The sequence below is a fragment of the Hirundo rustica genome, chromosome 23 (genome assembly GCF_015227805.2).
Source record: "Hirundo rustica isolate bHirRus1 chromosome 23, bHirRus1.pri.v3, whole genome shotgun sequence".
NCBI classification, from domain to species: domain Eukaryota; kingdom Metazoa; phylum Chordata; class Aves; order Passeriformes; family Hirundinidae; genus Hirundo; species Hirundo rustica.
The window spans coordinates 4720093-4737715 of record NC_053472.1 but is presented as its reverse complement, the minus strand read 5'-3'; the positions used below and the strand labels follow the sequence as shown (position 1 = coordinate 4737715).

At 50.4% G+C, this 17623-nt stretch overlaps 1 protein-coding gene across 1 annotated transcript in view; it reads left to right on the top strand.

Annotated features, from left to right (window-relative positions):
* The window catches only part of POU2F3 (POU class 2 homeobox 3), a 39529-nt gene that overhangs the window by 15463 nt on the left and 6443 nt on the right, over nucleotides 1-17623 (top strand). Inside the window, exons 6-11 of the mRNA XM_040085054.2 lie at nucleotides 10159-10263; nucleotides 11452-11554; nucleotides 14745-14827; nucleotides 14955-15137; nucleotides 15681-15822; nucleotides 16974-17110. Coding sequence (XP_039940988.1) covers nucleotides 10159-10263; nucleotides 11452-11554; nucleotides 14745-14827; nucleotides 14955-15137; nucleotides 15681-15822; nucleotides 16974-17110 — 753 coding nt within the window. The remainder of the gene's footprint in view (nucleotides 1-10158; nucleotides 10264-11451; nucleotides 11555-14744; nucleotides 14828-14954; nucleotides 15138-15680; nucleotides 15823-16973; nucleotides 17111-17623) is intronic.

Here is a 17623-nt window from a genome sequence, read left to right as displayed (position 1 = left end):
TTTCATTAGGGGTGGAGGTTGGTGGGTTTTTTTAATTTGGTTTGGGGTTTGAGGTTGGTTTTTGGGTGCCTTTTTTTTTCCCCCCTTTTTCGTTAACTTGCAATTCAAGTTTTCAAACCGAAGCCAGGGCAGGATGGTTTGAAACCCAACTCCAAACCGACTGCAGGAGCTCTCTTTGCCTTTATTTGGAGCGCTGGGCTCTAATCACTTTGAAGATCATAAATCTCACATCGTTTAAGCCTCTCCCCCAGCCTTTGTAGATGGCCTACATTTCAGGTCTGCTTCCCTCCCTGCCTCCCGTGCTGTGCTCCAGGCGGGATGGGAAGGGTGGAGTGACCTGGTTAGACCCCTTCCCTGCCTCCCAGTTCCCTGCTGGGGCTGCTCTCACCCTGCAAACGGGGAGGGAGGGAAGCTCTTGCGGAGTTTGAGGTTTTCGAGCAGTTTGTGGGTCAGCCCTGTGCTTTATGAGAAAGCTCCCTCTGATCCCTCAGCCTATTTGGCAAAGGTTTCTTCTCTCCCCCCCCCGCCTTCCCCTCCCCTCCTCAAACTCCCCTCCCACCTGGATGCAACAGTAATTTGTATGTGAATGAGAGGGAAAAGGGTGTGGATGGAAAAAGCAGCATCTTCAGCCTTGCCTATCTGGTTTGGCTTTTCTCATTTAGCCAGTCTAATGCCGCTTGTTTCCTGTTTATGGCGAGGGAAAGGCAAAGGCGCAGCAATAAACTTTCACCTTCGCTGCTGGCAGCCTGAGCGGGGACATCTGCCTCCTGATGGGTTGGGATGCTGGCCAGAGCGTGGCAGGGACGGAGCTGAGCGTCTCTGCCTTCTCCTGGCAAAATCCAAGCCCAGCTTGCCTCAAACGGGAGCAGGGCAAAGCTGGGAGTGCTGGAACGGGAGCTTTTCCCTGCTGCTCCTGCCCAGGTGCTGCGGTCTCCCCAGCTCTGCCTGGGTTTAATTCCCCGCTCAGCCTTTAGGAAATACTGGATTGTTTGTTTTTGTAGCTGCTCTTGGAGAGCCAGGTGTCTGGAGCTGAGCCCTGGGATAATGCTGCCTGCTGGAATACACACACGGATGGATGGAGGGCTGATGGTTTTGGGAGGTGCCAGGGCTTGTGTGAGCGGTGTGAGGGCTGAGGCCAGCTCAGAGCGATGTGCATCCACAGCTGGAGGAGGAGGATGCACAGCTGCTGAAGCCAGGAGTGCTTTTCCAGCGGGGAAGTGATGGCAGGGCCTTGTTGGTCCAGGGAGGAATGCAGGATCAGCTCTCCTCCCCTCCAAGCCCTCCCTGCTCTCCAGAGCTGGGAGGGAAAATCTCCCTCCTGAAACAAAGCTGACAGGTTTTTTTTTGTGTGAGCAGAGCCGGGCAGGATCTGCCCCTGCTCCCTATCCAAATGTGCCAGGCACTCTTCATTCCAGCAAAAGGCTGACCCTTGCAGGACGGGCTGTCATTTGTTTATCAAACCTGTCATTATCATCAATCACATCAATCTGAAGGTGATCTGGCTGGGAGATTTGGCAAGGTTTAAGACAGGCAGGCACTGAGGTGCCTGAGCAGGGCCCAGCCTCAGTTTTGCTGCTGGTTCTTTATTCCTGCTCTTTGCTGTCTTTGCTTTACACCCATCAGGGGACGCAGTGAGGATACAGATTTCCAACAGGCTTCCTAGAGAGCAGCTGGGCCTGCTGAACAATCCCTCCTTTCTGAAACCAGGTCAAGCATCCTGTGTGTTACCGCCCTGCTCTCTGCCAGGACGGGCTGAAGGGGTTCCCTTCCCTCAGGACCTCCTTGTCTAACTCCTCTCCCTGCTCTGTTCGTATCTGACACTCCTTGCCCAAAGAAACTTTGATTTTGGAGCTCTGTGTGTGATTTCCAGCAGTTGCTTTGAGGTACTGGGGTGAATTATCTCAGCTGATGTCCTGTAGGCACAAGATGTGAGAAATTCAAAGCGAGCAAACTGCACCTGAGATGTGAAACCCCTGGTGGCTCCTTTTCAGTGCCATTAATGAACACCCTGACCTCGTTTGGTACCTTCCACCCACACGTCTGAGGGCTCTTTGCTACTGGGTTCAGCATCCCTGGGTGCCTCTGGAAGGTGGGGAGGTGTCCTGCAGACACAGCCTGACTCCCTGGCCCTTCCCAAAGATGCTGAGCTCTGTGATTGCACCTGGGATCAGGGGATGCTCCGTGGGACAGCTGCCCATGGACATCGGGCTGTATTGAAATCCAGGGGCCTGCTCCCTGCCAGAGCTGGGTCATGGACTCCCATCCTCTGATTCATCGTCTTGTGCTCAACCACAGACGAGTTCTTCCTCCCCTCCGTCCTTTTGAAGGCGCAGAGAAGGGCCCAACTCGCCGGGTAGTTTGTTATTAATATCTGGGATGCAAAACTCCCTGCACATTTAATTTCGCTCCACCAGGGCTTCCCTCCCCCCCGGGGATCTCTCTCAGAGTTTTTTCGTTCCTCCCCGTGTTCCCACCTCCCCCTGATCTCATGTGCTCCCTGGATGTCATTGCTGTTCCTGCTTGGCTTTTCCCCCTGTGGGTAGCTCAGGTTTCAGTCTGCCCTCCAGATTTCCATCCCAGTCCTGTTTTGCCCTCCTCTGGAGGGGAGGTTCACATCCTGCTTCCTTCTCCCCTCTGGGGATCAATTCAGATTTCACTCTCTCTTCTCCCCGCTGCCCCAGGGGATCAGCCTAAATCTTGCATCTGCTTTTCATCTCTTGAGCCTCTCCTGGCTGGAAATCAGGGCTGGCCTGACACTGGATCTAAGCTCAGCTCTGCCCTGGCCTTTCCCTTTTGAAGTCTCCCTGCTCTGTCCTAGGGACAGGCTGATTGCATAAATTTGTTTGTGTGCAGGTTCCTCATTGAAATGCAGCCCTTTGGGAAAGCATCAGAGAAAGCCCTGGCTCCAGGGAAAGTCCTCTGTGCCTAAATCTGGCCCTGCTTTGCTTAGGACAGATATGCAGAGGAGGAACCCCTTCTTCAGGCTGGGTTTGTTCTGGCACCTCGGGTGAGCTTGCTGGGAATGAACTCCAAAACAGGCCAGGGGAACTTGTGAGGGAAAGGGGGGATGCAATTAGGAGCGGGGATTTGGCCTTTTTAATTGCTTTTCTCAAGAGGTGGACTGAAACCACTGAATTAATTTCTTGACAACAACCCAGAGTTGGCTGGTTTTTATCTGTTCCTTAATGCAGTCCATTCCCAAACTCCTGCTCTCTGGCTTTTAAAGGGCAAACTTCCTTTATAACGCGATTCCTACACCTGTTTCCTTGGCAAAACAGCTCGTGCAGCTGTTTCACATCTGTCTGAGAGGGAGAGACAGGAGATCTTTGTGCAAATTCCCTGCTCATCCTTCAGGAAACGCTTTCTGTTCTCCCGAGGGACAAGCCCTGGTTTCACAGCTCTGTCTGAAGGGTCACAAAACCTGTTTTCCACAGCAGAAACTCAGCCCGAGGCACGGCTGTCACCGGCCAGCCACAATCCAGGTGGCCCAGCACCTTTTCGAGGGCTGAGTGGCACGAACTGCCGTGCCTGGATGTGACTCTCAGGGAGTCACCGCTAATGAGGAGAGCACTCCGAGTCCTTGAAGGCCTTTCATCTGCTGAGCTCCAAGAATTCACCCCAAACCTGCACCACCCAGCCAGGGTGGGGCCCTGCACCCGTCCTGCACGGGGGCGAGTCCCAGCACACGGAGGGGAAGGCGATGGGTTTCAAGCAAGGTCTCTAATTTTGGCCATCAGAGGCCACTTTCTCCCTCCCCAGAGCTGCCCCCCGTGAGTTTATCCAGCAGGGAATCCTCCTGCCTGCTTCCCGACCCATGGAATTCACATGGTTTGGGGGAGCAGAGCTGGCTCTGAGCTCCCTCACCCCCAAATGAATCCCTGAGTGATGCTCTCCCACCTTCCTCGCTCTCCCTTTCCCTTTTCGTGACGCTGCTCGCTGTGTTCAGTGCAATCCCTCCAGCGGCTCTTCTCCTGTCCCGGTCCCCTGGGGCGTGGCAGCCGGTGTCAAAAGTGCCAGGGACCAACGGGAGAGGCCCGTGGAGCTGGGATGGAGCCAGCCCCGGCCTGATTCCGAGTTAATTCCTCCTAAAAGAGGGATGTGGCGGCAAGTGCGTCCCTACCGAGGGCTACCTGGGCTGTGGGGACATTGTCCCTGTGGGTGGCTGATCCAGGGTCAGCCACACCGTGCCAGGTGTTTGCATTTGTCACTGCCAGCAGGCACAGGGAGTCCTGAACAAACAGAGGTTCCTCCCCATAGGCAAGGGATGCATGGGAAGGGAAAAAAAAAAAAAAAAAGTACATTTTTCATGCAGGGCAGATTCTCAGCCCAGAAAATCCCAATAAGGCAACTCTGGAGTGGAGCAGGAACGTGCTCGGGCTCCAGGGGACCTGTGTGAGCTTGCAGGAGGGCAGGGGAGAAGCCATGGAGTGGTGTGTGTGAAATCAGGGTGATAAGGAAAGGGGCAGGGATGCAGCCCAGGGTGGGAGCAGAGCAGATAAGCACGGAGGTGTAGGCAGAGGTGGAGTTCTGGAGAGGTTTGGGAGTTGGGCAAGTGAAATGGAGAGAGAGAGGTGCAGGGAGCAGTGCTGCAACCCACGGCCGGGCCGGGGCAGGGGGTGAGGAAGGGGAGAAATCACAGAAATTGATGGTGGGGAAATCACTTCCCATGCTTTGAGTGGAGCTCCAGGCCGCTCTGACCAAGAGCATCTCCCCTGCCTGTTGTTGACCTGCCCCCAGTTTGGGATGCCCACAAGCCTTGGCAGGAAAGGGGCCACGTGCCTGAATATCCCTGATAAAAGGGAAGGCGCTGGAAGTTGCTTTTGCAATGTTTTTTTCAGCAGTTCTGTGGCCCCTGAGCGCAGAGCAGCTCCGGGCAGGCTCCGTGCCCGGCCAGGACACTCCCACCTGAGCAGGTGTCGCCCGGAGCGTGGCCAGCCGGGACAGGTGCTCTTCCCACCTCTGCCTTTGCTGCTCCTCTCCCTTGCCCGGCTCCTGTGCCACAGGTGATCATCTGAGATTCAGCACAGCAAGGTGGGGGGGACTTCTCTCTCTTTTCCCTGTTTGTTTGGAAGCAAAAAGTTCCAGGGAAAAGCTGTATCAGAGAGCCCACAAAAGCTGCGTGTGGTTCTGTTTGTTTTCTCCCGTCGAGCGTGCAGCTTGGTTGCTCCTAAAGTTTTGACTTCCCACCCCTACTTTGACTCCAGCACAGCCATTTACATCCCAAGCCGAAGCTGAGGATGAACCCTATCAGATCAGACCTCAATTAATAAACCCAAAGGCCTTGTGAAGGGTGATGCAGGTGTGCTGAGGTTTGGGGTTGCATTTGAATTTTCCAGCGTGCTGCCACGGCTGAGCTTTAGGACAGAGCCTCTTTGGGAGTTAATCCCGCTCTGAATTCTTTTTCTGTCACGCTGACAGCTTCCAAAAATTCCCAGCCTTCAGTGGGATAGAAATGTTACAGGGAGAATATCGTGGCATATGGAGGTGTTCTGCCTTCTTTCCAGGTGTCTGTTAAGCCCTGCTGTACATGCAGGATTGTACATGTGGAAATAGTAATTGCAACCCCATTATTATTATTATTGCCATAATTTATTATTAGTGTGTTTTTTTATTTTATGGGGCCCACGTGTGCGGGTAATTCACGGCGGAGCACTTACGCCATCGGAAGGTGGGAAGGCTCAGGGAGCTGCAGGAGCCTTGGATCCAGCTTAATGCCTGTTTCCAGCTTAAAACCTCCTCCCTGGGCTGCAGGCAAAGGCTTTTGGGGCAGCTTGAGGCAGCCCTGCTGTGCTTCAGGGCACCCTGGGGTGACTCAGAGCATTTTGGGGTGACTCAGAGCTGTGTTGTTCCTTTTCAGCGAGGGCCAGGTGCTCCAGACCCTCTGTGTGCACCTGATCCTCCTCTTCCCTCTGCCGTGGAGGGCTGGGAGTGAGTCAAACTCTTAAACTCGGCTCTGACTGTGAGATAAGGCAGATGTGGAGGCAGATAAATGCTGTTTCAAAGAGGTCACTGGCTCAACAGGAGCTTCACAACAAACGGGGCTGTCTTCCATCTCCCACTAATGTGGTTCCTGCCTGATAACTGGGGCTGGAGAGGGCTGGCAGGGCTTGGGGAGGAGAGATCCAGACCTGGGCTTGGGGAGGAGAGATCCAGACGTGGGCTTGGGGAGAGGATTGGAGGCGCTGAATTGGTGGCTGAACGAGGAGGATGAAGGAGCGCTGCAGGGGCTCATCCCAGGGAGGATTCCGGGGCTGCTTCGGGGTCTGACGGATGGGCAAGGCACTGAGATCATCCCTAAACTGGGATTAACCCCTGGAGGGCTGCAGCCCAGCCAGTGGGATCCAGCCATCCGTGCATGGAACCCAAGGCTGGTCGATCTGAAGGGAACAGCAGCAAGCAGAGCTGCTCAGGAGAATCTTCCCGATTTCCCGGCTTTCCACGGCTCTGCAAGATGTCTGCAGGATGTTTTCACGAGCCGAGCGTTTGCCAGAAGTTCACAGATCAGTTACAAAACAGATGTACTTTTTTTCTTTTTTTTTTTTTTTCCTCTCCCCTTCTTCCTACTGGTAAGGAAGAGTTTGTGCAGTAATTGCAGGCAGGTTGGGAGATGTTTTCTTCATAATTCTCCTTCTTATGAAATGTTTATGAAACACCTTCCACAAATCAGTTACGCAAGCGGGCTCCGGAGCTTTGATCATTTTCCATCACCCTCAATGTGTTTCTTAGTTTGTTTTGCTTTTTGTTGTCGTGTTTAGGCCAGAGATAGGTAAGAAACCATCCATCCTCGCAGCTGTTGGAGCCAACAGCGGAAGGGACTCTCTCTTTTCCACCCAGTCACCCTTCCTGTGTTTTTCACTCCGGCTTGCTCGGGGGCTGACCCTGTTTCGAGGCTGTGAAAACATCCAAACATCCACTTGAGATTTGCAAGTGTGATTCCTGCCCTGGCCCAGAGGAGCTCCCGGGCCTCCAGCTGCCGTTAGCTGCTCCCAGCCCTGCCCCGAGCGTCCCCGCAGGGCCCCAGGGGAGGAAGGTGCCGGGGGTTCACAGCCAAGAGCCCCCACGCCTCACCTCAGCCGTGGGGGTTTGCGGATCTCGCTCTTTGCCCTGCTCGTTTTTCCGAGGAATGCTCCGGGTCGGATCATCCCACTCCAACCCCTTGCCGTGGGCAATGGAGCCTTTGCCAGACGGGGTTGCTTTCCTTAAATACTGTTATTTTTTTTCCGAGTAAAGTTCAGTGGGAGCAAAGTCTCTCGGTGGCTTCTCGTTCCCCTTTCCCCATCAGCGCTCATCCTATAAAACCAAGATCCTGAGCAATCCCAATGGGATCTGCTCCTGGTTTTACCCAACTCGCTGTTTCTCTCTTGCAGTATTTCAGCAGAGCTCCCATCAAATATCCCCACGAGGTGATTCTCTGAGGATTTCATCATTTCAACCTTTTTTATTTTTTTGGGTTTTTTTTTTTTTTGGTTCCTCAAGGAAAACTCTTCTCATATTTGCAAGCATTTTCTGCAAATCCGAGGCAGATGCACTGGGAAAGGAGGAGGCAACTCCTCCCCTCATTTTATTAATTTGAAATTTACATTATTTTAAGGGAGTCTCATGATATTGAGTGGCCTCGCCCACAATGTGTGTGGTTTTTTGGGGTTTTTTTGGGTTCTGTTGTTTTTTTTTTTTTTTTTTCCTTAATGTACACTTGGCAATATTGCCGGTTTAGCCACGGAAAAAAAAAACAAAAAACCAACGAAGGAGCGGGATTTGCATAAACCATCCCCAAAGTTTTTTTGGATAGATCCCGAACTCCTGCTCAGGAACAATTAGCCAGCTGCAGGCCTGTCGGGGAGAGGAAGAGGAGGGCGAGGTAACTTTGAGCCTAAACCCAATGGAAATAGGTGCGAGGGGGAGAAGGATTTGTCAAGAACAAACCCCAGGTTCCCGCCCACTGCGCAGGAGGGAGAATTCCAGGGCCGGGGGAAGGAGCAGTGGGAGATGTTGTTGTTTTTAAATCGGGAGCCGGTCCTTTGCCAAACCCACCTCCCGTTCTCACATCGAGCCATGCCGGGATGCGGCTACACACCCCTTTCTCCCTGGAGCGCCGCCAGCTCGTCCCACTTGGCAGCTGGAAAAATTGATTTCAGTTTGGAAATGGCTCGTGCCTCTTCAACACCCCACTCCCATCGGGATCACGGCTCAGGAGGGATCCAGAGCCCGGCTCTCTGAGACGCCAGAAACTTTAATTCCTTGGGACTGCTCAGCCTCGGATGAAGCAGACGAGCGTTAATTTTTAATTTTTTAAAATTTTTTTTTTCCTTTTTTTTTTTTTTTTTCCGCCTATGGATTCTTTTTAATGCAAAGAACATCCGTAAATCCACGTGCCTGGAGTGACTGGATGGCTCAGGGGTAACGGGGTGTCCTCCTGAGCCTTTTTGCCTGACATTTAGTGACTTATCGCTGTTGATAACGATCGAGAAGATCTTTCCACCTGATTTTTTTTGGTTTTTTTTTTTTGCCCTGCCAGGCTAGGAGGGATGATCATGCCAACCTGAAAGGTAGGAAAGAGCTGGAATTCATAGCATGTCTACCTCTTGTTGCAAGGAGCTGGGATTATTGCAAAACGAGTTTCGGCGGTGTCCAGAGCTCGAGTTGTAATGAACGGGGGTGTTGTAATCACCTTCCCTCCGAGCAGCACCTTCCAAAATGCTGAGGGGAACGTTGCAGCTCCCCGTTCTGGAGCTGTTCAGCCTCTCGTGATCCCATTTCCCCCTTTTCTCCTCCCATGGAGATCCATCAAAGCTTGGACTCGATGACTGCAGAGGTCTCTCCCGAGCGGAATTATTCCGTGTATTTCTTTGCTTTGCTCGAATGAGCAGAAAAGTTCCTTCCACCCCAAAAGATTCACTTGGGACGGCGTTTGTGGAGCTGGATTTCTTGTCCCCCTCTGCTGGCAGGAGGTTGCAGGGCCTCAAGGCCCCATCAGTGGGGCAAAGACCCTCCTCATCTTTGGGGGATGTGGGGTTTGGAAGGGATCTGGTGGGACCTGGGGATGTTCAGTCCTAGGAGCCAGGGGGAATCTTCAGGAGTTTCAAGCCGTGTCCTTTGTAGAGTCCTCCTGGTTTTTCCAGTTTTTGGGAATTAGAGGCTCTTCTTGCTGTGATGAGGAATAACCTTCGTTCAGGGTGTTCTCGTGCTGAGAAAAGGTTTGGGGTCAATCTTCTCTTGGAGGAGAATTCTGTATCTTTTACCTGTCCCCTGTGCATGGACACTCCTCACTCACCTTTCAGGAATTAATCTAAAATCTTCCAAAATCCTCCCCTCCCTCCTGTCCCTGTCACCACTACCAAAATATTTCACCTACTACAACAATTGGAACAGATTTTTATTATTACTGTTATCTCTTCATAAAATAATTTTTTAAAATGTATTAGCAAAGTTAAAAATGAACACGGAGATTGTGGAATAAACCAGGAGCAAGGATTCAGTTCTGGTCTTTGGGTGCATTTTTTTTCTAAGCATGTGGATTTAAGAATCATTATTTTCTTGTGGACAAGAACTTTGCTTGAACATTAAAGTAGCTCAGGAAGTCCACTGGGCACCTGTGAAGTTTTCCAGTTATTTTCCACAGCTTGTAACTGAGGAAGGAGATTTTCCTTGCAATTTCTTGTTGCTTTTTGATAGAAACGGAACAAATGCATTTGGTGCCCAGAGAGCTGCATTTTCAAGTCTGGGAGAGTGCTCTGCTTTTTTGAGGTCTTTTACTCCAGGACTTATCCCTTCCCATCCCCTTGTACCATTCTCTGTTTTGTGCAGGGAAAAATGAGAGATTTTCCATGTCCAGCTCCTCTATCGGGGCTTGAGTTGTGATCTGGAAAGGGGAATTGCTTCTTGTCTTCATTAAAACTCCTCAAAAGTCTTTAAACTTTGAAAAGCTGCTTGAAATTGGTTGTGTCCTGAAGTGTTTTAATTGAGCAAAGCGCCAGCCTGCCCTGCGCTTGGCAGAGCAGGAAAACCATCCGTGGGATACAGCGGAGAGCAGCAGTGTGGAATGACCCTGGTTTTCAGCGATGGAAACAGCTGAAAATTCCCTGAGAGAAGCCTCTGGAATCCCAGCCGCCCTCTGCTCCTGCTCTTCCCTAATTCTACGATTCCTTTGCTCTTTTGCAGATTAAAACCGAGGACCTCAGCGACTCCTTGCAATCTGCCATCCCCCCTCGGTCGGGGCACCTCGTGCAGGGATCATCCATGATGCCAGGGAGCCAAATCGCAGGGGTGAGTGACCTGGCTGCCCCTGGGACCCCAGGAAAATCCCATTGCTCCTGACCCCCTCCCCAAATTCCTTTGGCCAGTGGCAAGAGGAACCTGAGAGGGTGAGGAACACTGAACTGGAAAAGCGAATCCTTACCTTCCTCCTCGGCTTTTCCTGGTGGGTTCGAGGGTAGGCTGGACACGTGCTGGGGTGAGATTTCCTCCGAGGGTTTGCTAAGCAGGGAAACCACCCCATGGTCAGGAAATCCCTCGGACTGGAAATAATTGGAGGCTGAGGCAGCACCGTGGGCAAGTGTTTGATAATGTTTGCCCAGCTCTTCCTCATTCATGAGTGTCTGGTTAATGCCATTGTTGGAGAGAGGATTCTAGACCAGATTAACTCCTAATCTGAGCCTCTTGTTGCCTCAGATTGATTAACACTGGGGAAGAAATTAATTCCTTGAGGGAATTTTTTTTTCTTTTTTCCCCTAAGGTAAAAAAAAAAAGTGGAGTTCAGTGCTTAATTCTTATTAAATTTTAGTGGAAGTTGGATGCCAGGCGGGCACAGAGATGCTCAGCCATCCCTTCCCTCGTTCTTTCATGGGGTATTCAGATCCATTATACAATTTAGGGACTCTTCAATTTCCCCCAGTCTTCAGAGCAGTCCTGGGGGAAGCAGTGTTGATGAGCTGGGACAGCCTGCTGCAATTTGCTCTGTGATTTTAGGCAGTTCACGCTGGAAATTCTTTATCTGAAGTAACTGAAATCCGAGAGGTTTCACTGTTCTTAACAACCAGAGTTTGATTGCCTCAAAAATGTCTTTATCAAGAGTTAATTTTTCCAGGGAAAAGCAGACAGTTCTCCACATGGATGTCTCTGTATGCACTGAATTCTTCTTCTAGACTTGAAACTTTTGCACCTGTGGCTCTCCAGCCCCCAAATTCCCCAAATTCAGTGAGAATTCTTCTACACCCAAAACCTTTGGATCTGCAGCTCAAAAGTGTCATCAAGAGTTAACTGGCCCAGGGACAAGCAGACAGTTCTCCACATGGATGTCTCTGTATGCACAGAATCTTCTCCCACCCCTGAAACTTTTGAACCTGCTGCTTTCCAGTCCCCAAATGACACAAATTCAGCCTGGGTTTGTGAGGAGATGCTGCGTGAGGAGCATGAATCCTTGAGTTTTATTGTTCCTTTTGCTTTTCCCTGTAGGACATGAGCTCTCTCCACACCCTGCAGCAGCTGGTGTTGCTCCCTGGGCACATGCAGTCAGTCCCCCAGTTCCTTCTGTCCCAGTCTCAGGCAGGACAACAAGGTAAGAGAAAGAAAAGCTGAGATGATGCCTTTTTTGGGCTTACCTAAAAACAGAGGCCAGGCAAAATGAAGAGAATAAAAAGCAGTTCTGTTTGTTGAAGGGCCCTCAGGTACATTTAGGGCAGACAAAGCCCCCCAGGGGCTGCACCCAAAATGGACAATGGTCACGGGTTTGCACACTTTGATCACTTTGGGCCATTTGCACATTGGGGTTCATCTCCCAATTACAGCTTCAGCTAATGAAGTCATTGACCCCAAGTTTGCTGCCCACAGCTCACTTTTGTCTCCATCTCTCAGGCCTGAGGCAGTGAGGTGTCCTTGATGGCCAGGCCTGGAGAGGAATTGCTGTGTGTGGGCAAAATGGGGAAGCAGCAGCTCGCACTGTGTGTGGGGTTTGGAGTTCTGCACTAAAGAACTGCAGGGTTACAAACATGAAAAGCAGAAAAGCTGAAATCCTACGAGATCAGACGTGGATAAATATTTAGGGAAAACCTCCCTTCTCGTGGCTGTCGGGTTTTCCCGGAGCGGCACTGCCCCGAGTTCCCACCGCGGGGACGATCCCGGATCCGTGCGGGAACACCCGGGCTGGGGATGCTGCTGGCACCTGCGCCTTGTGCGCTCCTCGAGTGCCACCTTGGGGCCAGGCGGCGATCCCAGCCTGGAATCCGGGACAAATCCAGCCCGACAGCGAAGGAGCTGCTCCTTGGGGAGCTCCCTCCCACTGCTCTTTAATTCCAGAAAGCTCATCAGAGCTCGGGCGGATCGTTTGGAGGGAGGGTAAATCCAGGGAAGGAGCGGAGCGGGTCCGACCTAGCCAGGAGCAGCTCCAGGATGGGAGAGAGATGTTTGGATATTCCATAGGGCAGGAAAGATCTCCCTGCTCCTGAAACATGGAGAAATCCTCTCCAGGAAAAAGTTGAGAAACTCTGGTTTTACCCCCAATATTTTTACAGCATTTCTGCCACCCCAGGGATGTTTTAGGCTTTAATTCATAACCTGGCAGATCCAAGGGGACTTGGATCCTTTGCTTGTGCTCTTGATTTATCCCTCCATACAAACTAAAATTCAGGATTATAGCCTTAAATCTCTGCAGCTTGAACCCACTGGTTCACACACTCCAAAAGCAAGTAGGGAATTTATTTCTTCCTGACAGTATAAATTCTCCTCTCTGCCAAATGACTCTGAGTGATGGATAAAGATACTTGATGTATATTTACAAATAATTTTGAATTAGTTTGTTTGAAATACGGTCAGGGCAATCTATTCCTTGCTGCCTGCTTTTATTCATGAAAAATAAACATCTTTTACTGCAAAGCAGAACTTGCTGCCTTTGGCAGATTAGAATTTATCTGTTCAGTGACTTTTTTTTTTTTGGCTGCTCTCTTTGGTTGCCAGCCCTTCCAGCTCCGGGCTTTACCAGGACTGGATATTCTGGCCAGGAGCTGGATTTTTGTGCAGGACATTTCCATTTGCACGGCTGATGGCCAGGTTTTGATGATCCTTTTGCCACGTGCATGCACAGCCAGTGGGGAGTGAAAACGAAGGCTCGGGTTGGCTTTGTAGAATTTGGTTCAAATGGAGTTTTTTCCTGCTGAAGGAAGGCAGAAAATATTCCAGAACTGCCCCTGGGGCCACCAGGGAATGGCCTGGGTACCTCCTGATTTTGGGCTGTGGGTCCACGAATGGATTTCCTGGCCAAAGGGGCTTGGCTGGGGGTGGAACCTTTCCAGCAGGGATATGAATTTTAGTTTGGTTGCGTATTTGAAGCTGTCAGGTAAATTCCAGGTAAATTCCCAGGTCTTATTCCTCATTCCCTGTGCAGCCCAAACCCTGACACACCTGAGTCAGGGGTGGGAGAGCTCTCTAAAGGTGGGAATGAACAGCCACGGAGATTTTGGGAACCCTGTCGGTCTAAAGATTGCCGCTGAAATCTTCATCTCAGCTGTCAGACCGGTGATTCCTGAATCCAGCACTTCATTTCCCTCGGAGCCGGAGCTGAGGTGTTCAATCATGATTTTAAAGACTCCAAATGACAGAGCATCTGCCATGTCCCAAGGCAAAGCCATTGCAGTGATTAATTACCTGCACTGGTAAAAATGTGCCTCATTACCAGCCCGGATTTGAAATTCTGAGTCGTTCCAGCGTTAGGGAAGGCTCATTCCAACCCCAGCCTAAGTAAATAAATGGGATTGTGCACATCAGATCTAAATTAAATAGGAAAAGGCAGAAAGAGAGAGAGAGAGAGAGGGGGAGTGATTGATTCTGGAGATTATCTGTTTTCCCTTTTATCAGCAAGGAGTTCATAAATTTCTCTGGATTTCCCTGTAATTGTCAGTTATAATCAATTAAATATATTGACTGCTCCGAGCAAGGTTATAAATCCTCACTAAATTCTATAGGTTTCACTCACAATGGACTTGATACCAACTAAATTTCAAGGGAACTACACGACCTAATCCTGTAGGACATTCCCTCTAAGAACTATAGGCTTGTACTTGGCAGTTTGTCAACTAAACAATCACACAGTCTCCATAAATCCCAGGTTTTGTTGGGTTTATGGATTTCCCTTCTTTCTTCCCTTCATCATTTCGTGGCAGCTCCGACGTTCTGAAAGAAATTCAATTTATTTGAAATACAGTAGGCTGGGAAAGGAAGGGTCAGAAGGGCTTCCAAATGACATTTGAAAATGAAATGTCGAATTGAGAGCAGAGTGGGAGGGCTCACGAGATTAACTGGAGGATCAGGGGTTTTTTTTAACGAGATCAAGTGCCTGAAAGTTGGAGTCACAAGGGCTCATATTGGAAATAAGACGTCCATTTTTCTAAGAGCTACAATGATTAAGCACTGAGAGAGTTCCCCACGAAGGATGTAGGAAATTCTCTGCTGCTTGGCACCTCAAATCAAGATTAGAGGTCTCTCAAATGCCTGAGCGTGATGAGCGACACGCAGGGATCAGCAAATGAGATATTTCACTTCTATCATTACTGTAATAATCCCTTGCAGGCGAAAAAGCCACGGGGAGAACTTTTTCTTTCTCACAATCCAGCTCAGAGCCAGACACGCTCCTAAGGGCTCAAATTCGTGTATTTTGGGCAAGAAATAACAAATGGAGCTTCCCGCTCCGGGCGTTCCTGGGGGTGTTCGCTGACCAAATTCTCCTTTATTTATTTTTTTTTTTTTCCCCCCCACAGCTTTGCAGCCAAACCTCCTCTCCTTCCCTCAGCAACAGGGCAGCCTCCTCCTCTCCCAGCCCGGACCCAGCCTGGCCTCCCAGGTGAGAGCACACCTGAGATCCTGGTAAACTCCACCCTCTGCTTTAGGGAGGGCAAATGGCCCAGACAAAAGGCGCGGGTTTTCTATTTCTGTGGCTCTGAGCATCTCTTTTGGGGTGTCTTGCACAGGCTGTGGGTCGCTCTGGCCTCCCTGGCTCCTCGGTTGAACCCCACCTGGACGTCCCCCAGCACTTGCAAGTGGCAAAGCACCTGACCCCAGCAGGAGCTTCCGAGGAGCCCAGCGACCTGGAGGAGCTGGAAAAGTTCGCTAAGACCTTCAAACAAAGGAGGATCAAGCTGGGGTTCACACAGGTGAAGGACAGGGAGGGGATGGGGGGAGCTTGGAGCAGAGGTGTGGATGAAGGAAAGGCTGGATTAGGGAAATTTGGGTTATTTTGCAGCATTCCCTTCCAAATACACAAAGAGACAAACCCTTCCCGACACCTCACCACCTCGATATCTGCACCTTCTCCAGTATTCAGGGCTGGGTCAGATTCCTGGGGGAAAAAAATCCCCTTTCCCTGGCAGGCAGGTCCTGGAAACAAGACCACAGCTCTCCTGGAAGCATCCTGAGGGGAAGTTTAGACTACATTAGGGATAAATTCTTCACTAGAGGTGTGATTGGGCACCGGAATCGTCTGCCCAAGGAGGCGGTGGAGTCACAGTTTAAAAAAAACCGCCTGGACGTGGCACCCAGTGCCAGGCTTTAGTCGATGAGGAGGTGTTGGGTCTTAGGTTGGACTCGATGACCTCAAAAGTCTTTTCCAGGCTGGTGAACTCTGCGGTTCTGTGGGGCTGTGACAGCTGGGAGGGGTTTCCCTGTGCTGACGCTGGCTTTTGGGTGTCCCCTGGCAGGGTGACGTTGGCCTGGCCATGGGGAAGCTCTACGGCAATGATTTCAGCCAGACCACCATCTCCCGCTTCGAGGCTCTCAACCTCAGCTTCAAGAACATGTGCAAGCTCAAGCCCCTGCTGGAGAAGTGGCTCAGTGATGCAGGTGGGTGACACCGAGGCAGGAATTTCACCAGCAGGAGAGTGTTGTGTTTTATTTTCTTTTCTGCCAGGGCCGGGATTAAATGTGCAAGACGGTTTTTCGTGTTCTGACTGACTCAGATTTTTATTAATTCTTATCTATAGCACAGTCCCACAAGTTGTGAGTGCTACAGCACTTCAAGCTGACAAACTAAAAATGGAGATGTCTTTCTCTCTCTACAAGGCCTTTTAAGTACAAACTGTCCAATTATGAAATGACAACTAAATTATTTTTACTTTTAACCCAATAACCAACTACACGTGGTCCCCAATGCAGATTTTTCTGCCCAGTTACAAAATCCCACCCAGACCCATGGAGAAGAACGTGAAAAAGAAGGACTTGGCCTACACCCTAAATCTTCCATCTTGCTTCGTATCTATTACTATATTCTAAACCCTTAAACTCTGAGTTTTGCACCCTGTGCTATCACACACTTCTATCCAAACCCCACACCCACAATCCCAGCGCTGTCACTCCATTTTGGAAGCTGTTCCAGGTCCAGTGCAGTGTTTGTGGGGGGTCAGTGCCCGGCAGCACAGAAAGCCGGGAATTCCCAGTGCCCAGGGTTCCAACAGGAGAGGATCCATCCAGGAACCTCAAATCCATCCAGCTCCTCTCTGTGTGAGCTGGCAAAGACGGGGAGGAGCTGCTGAAGTGCTCAGGGAGCAGCCCAGGAGGGGCAGGTAGAAAAGGAAGGGTTTCAGTGAGAGGGGAATTCCCAGGGGCAGCAGGATTTGGGGTGGTGTCCTCACGTCAGCCTCCTGCTTCACCCAACCCTCCAGGATGTCTGAGGCACCGGTCACATCTCAGGCACCCGGAGCCAAATGGTTTGGTCAACATCCTTTTCTGTGTGAAATTAAATGATTGGAACGCTCCAGGTTCCTGTCAGAGCGGGCTGGAAATCAGGCTCAGGTAACAAAAACAGTGTGTGGGTAAAAACGCTTTTCTTCTTTGATGGATTTGGAGCAATTTTAATCATCATCAGAGGCAGGATCCACAATGCAGGGACAATTCATCCACTTTAGAAGGCGCCTTTGCTTCACAGAAAGGGTCTGGGAATGAAAACAACTCATTCTCTTCTTGGATATCTCTTCTTCCCCTCCTTCTTCCCCCAGAATCTGCTCCTTTGGATTCCTCCATGAGCACCCCCAATTCCTACCCCTCAGTGAACGAGATGTTTGGACGGAAAAGGAAGAAGAGGACCAGCATCGAGACCAACATCCGCTCCACACTGGAGAAGAGATTCCAAGATGTGAGGGGAAAATCTTTCCATCTTTTGGGAGCTCTCCCTGAGCCTGAAGCATTGAATCCTCTTAAGAAAAGAGGGGGTTTTGGGGTATTTATTCAACAGTTAAAAACTGCTTGGAGGAGTTAACAGGAAAATTTTTAACACCCCCAAAATTCCCTATTATTTGACAGTAGGTTAAAAAGTGCTAGGAGGAGTTAAGAGGAAAAGTGTTAAAACCAAAGAAATTCCCAATGATTTCCTTGTTGAATGTTGTCCTGAGGGAATTATGATTTTAGCACCACATTTCCCTGTTATATTTTACTACCCCAACTCTTTTTGAGTTGCAGATGTGTCACAGGGGCTCTGTGGCCACAATGCCCCATAAAGCAGCTCTTATGAGACCCCAGAACTTGTTGCTCCTAATATTTTTCCTGAGCCCATTCAGAAGTGCAGCCCTTCTACTTCGTAAACTCCAAGAGTTTCAAGCAAAAAATCACTGCAGAGCTTTAATCAATAGGACCAAACTGTGCTTTGGAA